The sequence below is a fragment of the Pungitius pungitius genome, chromosome 21, assembly GCF_949316345.1.
Source record: "Pungitius pungitius chromosome 21, fPunPun2.1, whole genome shotgun sequence".
NCBI classification, from domain to species: domain Eukaryota; kingdom Metazoa; phylum Chordata; class Actinopteri; order Perciformes; family Gasterosteidae; genus Pungitius; species Pungitius pungitius.
In genome coordinates this window covers 9,380,218-9,390,703 of record NC_084920.1, presented here as the reverse complement: position 1 = coordinate 9,390,703, position 10,486 = coordinate 9,380,218, and the positions used below count along the sequence as shown (strand labels likewise).

At 41.5% G+C, this 10,486-nt stretch overlaps 1 protein-coding gene across 1 annotated transcript; it reads left to right on the top strand.

Annotated features, from left to right (window-relative positions):
• Positions 1-8: 8 nt before the first annotated feature.
• naglu (N-acetylglucosaminidase, alpha) lies at positions 9-9,207 on the top strand. The gene is made up of 6 exons (XM_037464246.2): positions 9-503; positions 3,977-4,124; positions 4,792-4,938; positions 5,422-5,507; positions 5,983-6,239; positions 6,473-9,207. Exons 1-6 carry the CDS (start codon positions 91-93, stop codon positions 7,675-7,677), a joined length of 2,256 nt encoding a protein of 751 aa, XP_037320143.2. The 5' UTR covers positions 9-90; the 3' UTR covers positions 7,678-9,207.
• The last annotated feature ends 1,279 nt before the right edge of the window (positions 9,208-10,486 follow it).

Genomic DNA, 10,486 nt, shown 5'->3' with positions numbered 1-10,486 from the left:
GAGAAATTGCAACGCTTCCTGGTCACATGCAAATGAGAAAATTAAGTTGTTTTTAAATCTGCGCTACGGTGGGAAACTCCGAGATTCAACATGTCCCATAGAATCAGCCGTGGCCTGGTTCTGGTCGTCGTGTTCTGTCTCTTTGTTACTGTCTTCTGTAAATTCCCATCTCTAGACCAAATAAAACCGCGAGCCAGCGACAAGGCGCAAGGCAGAGCGGTGGTCGAGCTGTTGAAGCGGCTGCTCGGCACCCGGTCCCCGGAGTTCATAGTGTCGGTCAACCGCAGCCTCTCCAACGACAGCCTGGATGTGTGCGAGCTCAGGTCCACCAGGAACTACAAGGTCGTCGCTACGGGCAGTACCGGAGTGGCAGTGGCTTCTGGCATTTACAACTATCTCAAATATTTCTGCAACTGCCATGTTTCCTGGTCCGGGGACCAACTGGATTTGCCTCGTCCTCTGCCCAAAATCACCGGCGTCCTGCGCATCAACACCCAGCATCGGTGAGTGCACGGCCCCCTTATTCCCATGAGAGTACACGTTCGGAAGGACCACTAAACGTTTGATGCAGTGTATGCTCGTGGGGTCAGTTAGATAGACTACAAGATATAACGTTAAAATGTAATTAATGGTTAAAAAATGTGATTCTTCTAGAAGTAACTTTATGCATACGTGGTGTACATCACACTAACGTGACAGAACATCGGGGCCGAGATCCTCCTTGTGGCGCTGTCACGAAACGCGAGTCTCTGGCGGTCAGTGAATCTGTGCCAACTTCGTGGCTGACTATATTTTCTCTTTACAACAATCGGATAAAATAATTAAAATAAATCATCCATTTCATTCATATGTGTGTGTGTGTGTGTGTGTGTGTGTGTGTGTGTGTGTGTGTGTGTGTGTGTGTATATATGTATATATATTTAAAAAAATTCCACACTTTTTCAGGGGGGCGGGCAGGGGGGGCGCTGTTATTATGGTAGGGGAAACACTAATGAAACCTACAAATAAGCACTGGAAGAGTGAAGATATTTGTAATTTTGGGTTGTACTTTATTTTTAAAATGTTTTTAAATTATAATGAAATGGATGATTAATTTTCATGGATATGGAAGGATTGTATTATGATCACATTTGTTACAAAACCAGCAGAATCAAACTTGGAGAGAAACAAAAAAGTACACCGTGATGGCTCAAATGTCCACTAATATCATAAAACTCGATTTACGGCACCTGACCTGTAATACAAACAACGGCGATTTTCCGACCACTGAGTGCTGTGACGCCTGCAGATTTAATGGTGTGCCAGTGCCATGAGGAGGATCTCGCTGTCTCTCCATTCAGGGTCGGTTTGTTGATTGATAAACATTTTGCACCACTATTGTCACATGACAATAATGTTACAAATATCAGCTACGTGCTGCTATGAAGTCTGGATATACATAGCCAGACTTCATTTCTCTAATTTTCGACTCCTCATTAATAAAAATTAAAAAAAATTAAGCATTTGTCACTTTATTAACCATGGCCCCAACATAGTCATCATACATTTGGCCATATAATCAAAGGAAGATAGAGGAGAATGTGGCTATTGCATTTGTAAAAACTAATTTTTAAATGAACTGCATGTAAACTCAACAACAACAATTCTAACACACCAGCAGCCGACACATCTCTGCTCTTGTTTTTTATTAAGAACATCTGAGTTTCCAGTAGATCCATCCATCATTACAACTTGTGATATCAAACTTTGCAAGTGTTTGAATTATCTCTGCTCTAATACCAGCCACAGACCCAACCTCCCCTTAGGAAAAATGGAGCATGGTCATGCATTCATTTTCATTGTTTAGTGGGGGCACTATGGACACTTGTGCCACAGCCGACCCTTTCCTTTCAATTATCCGTTGTGCATTAGTCGCATCGCCTCACCCCAGTTATGTCTTGTGCACAGTAGTTGGATTGAAAAATCCATGGCACGCTTTAGTTTTCCCATGACGCTAACTTTTAGCGCATTAAAAGGACATTTACTATCTGCACTAAACAATGGTGAAGATGAGAGTACCCATGAATTTATACTTTATGCCACAACATCAATAAAAATGGCCTGCTTGCAAAATCTGCAGCAATTTGCACATCATGTTTACACAAATGTGTGGAGTAGGTGCTTCGGTGCACTCAGCACGGTTAGCAACTTTTATGTGGAAAATGGGTCTGTCAACTTTGTTTTTTGTCAAATTCATTTTTAAATGCAGCAGCACTTTACGTTGTTTTCATGTTGTTGGTGTCGCGGAGTGTTTTATCAAGAACGACATGGAGGGCTGCTGTGTTGACATGAAGTTGAGTGAAAAGTTATTAATCATTTTCAATTGAATTATTACATTCTGAGAGAAAGAATGAACAAATGCATCGAAGGAACGCGATCAAAAATTGGAAGCCTGGTTGGGGACGTCTGGTTGTGGTTGCTGGTAGACGGCACATAAAGAAAAGGGAGGGTTATCTGGATAAGGGCCGTATTGAGGTGGCACTTCCACCTGACATGGCGCTCACTCTTAACCTAGGTCACCTTTTCTCTGCTTTCCCCCAGCTGTGATTTGCCAATTGTAACTGGATATTGTGTAATTGTGCCATCTTATTTGAATTTTCCTTTGTTCGGTCCACATATTGTTTAATCTGTGCTGACCAAGCATCAAAGTTCATGTCAGATAAACCAACTATTCCTTTGAGTTGGACCTTTTATCTTGGGATATTGAAGTCTGAGCCTTGGCCAGAGAGCCGTTACCCAATTATTTTCCAATTAGCTTTTATTCTGAATTTTGATTGAACGGTACCACCAGTCCTGCTAACTGAGGCTGATAAAAAACAATGTTGTACATTCATCACAAAAATAGATTTGTTATTATTCTCCAGTATCTAAAACCTTGGTATAATTTCTGTTTAGACCTTGGCTTGTTAAAACATCTAGTGTTTTGTTGAACACGTTTTCAATCAATTTGGAAGGGTTAGGGTTAAAGATATGTATGATTTTCAAACATTATTCCTTTTATTTTTCTTGATTGATTTTTTTTTTATCAAATTCATTGTAATGTTCTGGATATTCTGGTAATTTAAACGTGAGGATTGTGTTTTGCACAATCAATGCATGCCCAATTTTTTCTTTTTTGTGTTGTAATTAGTACAGCTAAATGGTGTACATGCATCTCCGTCACTCCTGCTGAGGCATGTATTAATTTAAAACATGCTTTAAAAATAGCCCCATATGAAGGGTAATCCAATATCCAAATCACCTCAAGATCACCGCAATATCTCAATTGTGTTTTTCCCCAAAACAAATGTCCCTTCTTGCTGTAATACATTTGTCCTGCATGTTTATTTTTATTTGTTGTAATCTTTCTCCTTATATGTTAAATCCTTGATTTAAGTGTTGCACTTAAAAAGAAAGTAGGTCAGGCCATTTGTGTTGTCCTGTTGAAGCACAATCAGCACCTGTTGTGAATAAACCGGATAACTAAACAATTCTGATATATTCTGTGTGTGCGTGTCTCACCCCTATGGGTTGTTAACATATGAATTTATTTAGATTTGTCAAATAACTGATGTTCTTAAACAATACAACTTGACTAATAAGTGTGCTCAGTATTTTTTATTTGTGTGGATTAGTAGACCATGTCCTAAACTGTCATATTAACAATGCTAGATTTGTTTAGTTGTGTACATTCTACTTTCATAAGAGGCTCCAACAGGTGCTATGATGGTGGGGGGGGTTTCCATGAAGAAAACCATCGTGCCCTTTGGTGGTGTATTTGTATTTTGTGCGTAATCCTAATTAAGTGTCATTTTGCTTCTCTGTTGTTGACTGGTAACTTTATAGATTGTAGTTTGGTAAAAGGTTGAATTTGAGTTAAGTATTTTATCACATTTGAATATGTCATTCTTAAATTTGTCCCTTTCAAAATGGTCTCTATTTTTGTGTTTCCATCTAGTTTCCGGTATTACCAGAACGTGTGCACCTTTAGCTACTCCTCCGTGTGGTGGGACTGGCCAAGATGGGAGCGAGAGATCGACTGGATGGCGCTCAATGGAATCAATCTGCCGCTGGCCTTCACTGGTCAGGAAGCCCTGTGGCAGGAGGTAAGGGCAGATGCTTTCTAAAAAAAAAAAAAACGAACCACAAGAGTGCTGGAAAAACGGCTCTTAGCACTCGTCTTCATCTCTTTAAGCCTTACCTAAATGACCACGTTTGGCAGAAAGCTTTGGTGTTTTGATTCCGGAGCAGAAAAAGCTACACAAATACATTACTCTCTGAGAAAACCCAATCGTTAGAAAGGGAAGTAATTCAAAGAGCTGGGAGGACACAGCCATTTTTAAAATCTTTGCTCACAGTCAGACAGTCCAATTATTAGTAAACATGAACAGCTATTCCAAATCTAAAGTCTAGAGCCCGAGTACTGAAATGTGTAAAGTCATCAATTGTAGTCACTTTTGGAACTTTTTCAAAGACTTATGAGAGATGTTCCAGATGACAGAGTACCAGGGGAACTGAGTACTACATTACTACTGAGACTAATATAATTACAAAAAGAAAGTTATTGTACATGTTTAACTTCACTTACTTTCTAGTTTCTGGCCATGAGAGAGTAGCTCATTCCTATGTTCATATTAAACTTTCCTAAGATGGGGAAAACAATCAGATATTTCATACTTATGCAACCGTACTGTCTTTGGTTAGATGCATAAGATGTAAATGGATGTGTGCATCAGCATGTGGATAAACATCAACTTGTTGTGTACCTTTCAGGTTTACCGAGCTCTTGGCTTGAACCAGTCGGAGATTGAAGAGTTCTTCTCAGGTGCAGCGTTTCTGGCCTGGAACCGTATGGGGAACCTCGTTAAGTTTGGTGGGCCTCTGCCACAGTCTTGGCATGTGAACCAGCTCTCCCTCCAAGTACTGAAACCTCCTTGCTTGTCAATGCAGTTAGAAGCCACTCTGTAGAATCGGGACATTGATGACTGGCATCACGGAGCGCTACCATTAAACAATGCTGTCAGCAGGGTTCTTTTCAATTTGACACTTTGACCGTCAGAAAGATGTAGAGGAACTACATGTATAACCACATCAATCATCACTCTTCTTCATGTAGTGGCTGCAGTTCTCATTCCTATTGTTTATGCCAAACTATCAGTTGCAATCTGAGAAAATCCAGTATATATCCAACTGCACTCATGATTGTTGTAAACATCCAAGTTACTATGGTTGCCCTGGACCCTTTGTTTCCAGCCTGTAGCTTGTTTCTCAACAGGAACAATGGCCAAAATGAGGCCACGGTTGTTGTTGTTTAACCATAGTTATTAATTAATTAAGTGTTTTCAATATAATGTGCTTCAGAGCAAATCCTCTCATAAGAATTTCTTTCTTCTCATTTTGCAGTTTAAAATCCTGGCGAGAATGAGATCTTTTGGTATGATTCCTGTGCTGCCGGCCTTCTCTGGGAACATTCCTAAGGGAATCCTCAGGTGAGTCAAGCATGTCTTTGTTTCAACATTTTTGGATCCTAATATTCTATACACAGCCGAGCCACCACCTGTTTTTTTTAGGCTCTTATCTGGTCCTGATTGATCTAAATGTTGGCTAAGCTTCCTGTAATCATTGGTCCTTCTATATAACCGGCTTCTTCCTTTCTTTCAGTTTGACCATACATTTTAACTTTTTTACGTTTGAACTTTTTTGCCTTCAGACATAGTTGGACCTCGTTTAGGAACAAGTGAATTTAGTTCATTCATGCATAATGTAGCCCTGGGAAAAAATGTGTAGGAAGCTAAAGTTTGGGCATTTCTCTTCAACTCCGGTTTTTCCCTGTCTTTTTGTTCTGTTTGCTCCAGTTCTGTGTCCCACTTGCGTGATTCCTTTGAGAGGGCCCGTCTGTGAGGCCAGGACTGGGGAATATTTGATCAAAATCTGTGGGTCTCTCAAACATTTCTTGTGTTTTAGGCTGTATCCAGAAGCCAATGTAACCAGATTGAGGCCTTGGTCTCACTTCAACTGCAGCTACTCGTGCTCCTACGTATTGGAACCTCGCGACCCACTTTTTCTCCGGATCGGTTCCCTTTTTCTGTCCCAGGTGGTCAAGCAGTTTGGTACAGATCATATCTACAACACTGACACCTTCAATGAGATGAGTCCACCTTCCTCTGACCCCACGTACCTGGCTGCAGTCAGTCGCTCTGTCTTTGCCTCAATGACTGCAGGTGAGTGTCCAGGGCACCAATATCCGGTCCACATTGCAACATTTAAGTCTGGTAATGACTGTACTGTTGGTTTTGCGGGTAGCAGTACAATAATTGCCCCAGTTTGATGACCCATGTGTGACACGTTGTCTAACTCTCTCACACAGACGGCCCCCCTGGTACTCCTTGCTGTTCCAGAACTGTGTCCTTGTTGTCCCTCATCCAGATCTTAATTTTTTTTCTCCTTTCCCCAGTTGATCCTCAGGCAATTTGGCTGATGCAAGGCTGGTTGTTTTTCAGTGACGCAGCGTTCTGGAAGCCAGCTCAAATGAAGGCCCTGCTACACGGCGTGCCCCTTGGAAGAATGATCGTGCTGGACCTGTTTGCGGAGACTGAGCCAATTTTCTCTCGCACGGAGTCCTTCTACGGACAGCCCTTTATCTGGTGCATGTTGCAAAACTTTGGGGGCAACAGTGGATTCTTTGGCACAGTGGAGAGTATCAATTCGGGGCCGTTTAAAGCCTTACATTTCCCAAACTCCACCCTGGTGGGCCTAGGCATGACGCCGGAGGGCATCGAGCAGAATCCTGTGATGTTTGAGTTGATGAGCGAGCTAGCGTGGCGCAAAGAGCCCGTCAACTTGTCCAAGTGGGCGTCGCTGTATGCAATGCGCCGCTACGGCAGCACACAGGAGAACCTGACCACCGCATGGAGGCTCCTGTTCGCCAGCGTATACAATTGCACAGTGCCACACTACCGAAACCACAACCACAGCCCACTGGTGCGCCGACCCTCTTTTCACATGAATTCTGACGTCTGGTATGAACCATCGGATTTGTACAAAGCCTGGAAACTGATTATGGAGGCAGCTCCGTCTCTCATGTCCAAGGAGACTTTCCGGTACGACCTTGTGGATGTGACTCGGCAGGTCCTAGAAGTCCTGACAACCTCGTTTTACCACGAAATCACAGACGCCTTCCAGAACAAAAAGCTGCCAAAGCTGCTGATTGCAGGCGGGGTGCTGGTCCATGATCTGTTGCCTGAACTCAATCGTTTGCTATGCAGCGACCGCAACTTCCTGTTAGGGACGTGGCTGGAACGAGCGCGATCTTTAGCCCTAGACGAAAAGGAAGCACAGCTCTACGACATGAACGCCAGAAACCAGCTGACCCTATGGGGTCCCAGCAGCGAGATCCTGGACTACGCCAACAAACAGTGGGGCGGTCTTATGGAGGACTACTACGCCCAGCGATGGGGCCTTTTCATTCACACTCTGGTTGAGTGTCTGGACAGTGGACGACCATTCAAGCAGGATGCCTTCAACCAGGCGGCTTTCCAGGTAGAAAAGGGATTCATTTACAACGGCCATCGGTACCCGACCAAGCCTCAGGGGGACACGTACGAGATCGCCCGCAGGATATTCCTCAAGTACTACCCACAAGCGTTGAAGACCCTTTAGTGAGCAGGGACTACGTTTTGGAGAGAACAGAACAATTTCTTCTGAACATGCAGTTAAATGAGTCCTGGACAGTTGTGCATGTTGCAGGAGACTAGAAGGATTTTCCCTTTACATTTACCCAGATTACATTTCCAATCCAACGGACTTTCAGTGCCGTTTTTGAACTGACAATCTGAAAACAGTCAAATGAAGAAATGTATTTGAATGTCATATGGAATATGTGTTTGGTTAGCCCATATTAGCATTAGCATAAAGACTTTAAGATTGGTGGGGGGCTAGTTGACTGTCCAAAGTAAATACAAGACCAAAGCTGCATTATTTACAGAGTATGTCCCTTGTACACCTGTATAACCCTGAGCATCGTAGAAATGACATGTTTCGCTTTCCGGGAGAATAAAGCGGTGAGACAAATTCTTATTAAGAGGTTTTCCATCCACTCGGTGCTGCTGTAAAGTGTGTGTGTGTGTGTGTGTGTGTGTGTGTGTGTGTGTGTGTGTGTGTGTGTGTGTGTGTGTGTGTGTGTGTGTGTGTGTGTGTGTGTGTGTGTGTGTGTGTGTGTGTGTGTGTGTGTGTGTGTGTGTGTGTGTGTGTGTGTGTGTGTGTGTGTACACAGCCACCACCTCAGACTTGTCTGGACAAACAGATTTGCTAAAGACGAGACGACTGGATAGACGAGACGTGGATATCATTCTGGACAAGTTGTGTGAGACCTGATTTTGATGTTTTACCAGGTTTTAGGGGGACTTTGGGTGATTATTGTTATATAAACTTCTAAGGCTGATTTATTCCACACAGGCATTGGGTTGATCGGAAATTCAGTTGCATAAAAGAAAAAATACCAACATTCTTTTTCTAAAGCATGGCTGGCGGACGGGCATTTTAATGTTGGTCCTCCAGTGGCAGGCTGACCATTAAAAAGATGAATTTTGAATTTTATTTGCATATTTTGCCTTAACCTGCCTCTGGAACGTACGTGCGTGTGTAAGAATTTTCTAACCAATTTACAATTTCATGCGTCTGTGGTCAGTGAGCTTGTCCCATTTACTAGATGACCTGCTGTAGTGGTCTTCTGAACAGGTTTGTTTAATGCTGGTAATTATTTTTCAGGATTTCTTTTTAGAAATGTATTTTTATAGAAAAGGCATTAAGGCTAAACTGTCTCGTATCGCATGCAGAACAATCCCATTCTGAAAGACATGCTCTTTTTTTTATGAGTCACATTAGTTTTGTTTTGGATGAGATTTCTTTTGATTACTGTAGTTTCAGTTGGTCATTTTTGGGAGAGTAATTATTTTAGCATTTTAACACTATCACGATATGAGCCCAGCTTATATTCATAATGGACAAGCAAAGTATTTGCATTCTTTATTGTGTAAATACTAATTTTTGTATTTTGATTCACGTTGTTGTTCTTTAACTCAGGCATTTTCTAAAACGCTAAATACAATGATGACATTCGCCAACTCTGCCACACGCTCATTTTATACCAGCAGTTGCTTTGTTGTGTGTTAATAAAGTCATCTAATCATATGTATATAGTGTTTGGATTATAATTGTGGGGATAAACTAACCTTTTATTTTTCCATTTCATCAACAATGACGCTAAAGATATTACAAGGTTATTAAATGATAATCTACTGACAATTATAGTTATAGAAATCTGTATTCTTAAAAGGAAAATGACAACTTCTGTATTTTCTGGCAGAAACATTTTTAAGGGAATCTCAGGTGTTCATAACAGATGAATACTAGGTCTGGGCAAGTTAAGGCGTTATTATATTAACGCAGACATTTACAGCAACGATTATTTTATCTTGCGTTAACGCAGTTTAAAAATGTATATATTTTGAAAGTCCATTGCTGACTTGCTCTGTATATGAATACATAGACAAACCATGGCTCATATAGATTTTTGATTATTGATCGATAGATGGACTGTTGATGGTGCTCCCCGATCAAAGAAACATTTCTGCCGATACCTCTTCAGAAAAAATAAATAAAACGTGATGTATAAATGTCAACTTGCCTGTCATTATTGTGGAGTGTAACTTTTTTTAGATAACATTTTAATGCTTTGACAGTGGCAAACAGCTTGGGTATTTCGTTTTTATTTGTAAGCTTAAATTTAAGTTGGGACCTGATCACTCTAACTGACGTATGAGAGCGGTGGACTAAAGCTAAACATAGGGTCACTTCATTTAGTCCTCTTTATCTTTAAATAGATATTAGCGGTTCCCGGTCTTATTAATGCTCTGAATATCATATTGAGAAGCTCTCTGGTGGGGGATATCAATAACGTGAGATCCTATAGTGCTGCCTGACTATTAATACAATTATTCTCCTTCCGTACAGAAGACTTCTTTTAATAGGCCTCTAGGGGCACTGGTTTGACGGGTAGTTTTTGGAAAGATTATTGTTCCCTCACCGTCTCATTCACAAATCCATGAATGCTTGACACCCTTCGAAGTGTTTGAGATGTTTAAAAATGTCTTCCATATCTAAAATTCACGAGATTACATTTCAGAACCGTTGTCATGTTTTACCCACGTTAGATCTTCGACCCTTGCAGACTCTCACTCAGACACATCCCTGAGGGTTCTGGGCTTAGGGGGGTGTATAAACACTGAGCAGAAGCAAGTGCTGCGATTGGTCGGATTCCTGCCAACAAACTGGCCAACTACACCTCTTAAGCTCGGTGAGCTTAATTTAAATTGGCCAACTGTATTTCATCAAATGAATGGCTCAACACATGTGAAATTCAAACACCCTTTGAAATGATTGCTGCAAAGTAATTTTATTACAATTAAAG

What these genes read in the sequence shown, in the direction of transcription:
- naglu (XM_037464246.2), top strand. Translation starts at nt 91, where the DNA reads ATGTCCCATAGAATCAGCCGTGGCCTGGTTCTGGTCGTCGTGTTCTGT. An exon ending in AGGAAGCCCTGTGGCAGGAG is followed by an intron (nt 4,125 to 4,791) that starts GTAAGGGCAGAT and finishes TGTACCTTTCAG; the next exon opens with GTTTACCGAGCTCTTGGCTT. An exon ending in CTTTGCCTCAATGACTGCAG is followed by an intron (nt 6,240 to 6,472) that starts GTGAGTGTCCAG and finishes TCCTTTCCCCAG; the next exon opens with TTGATCCTCAGGCAATTTGG.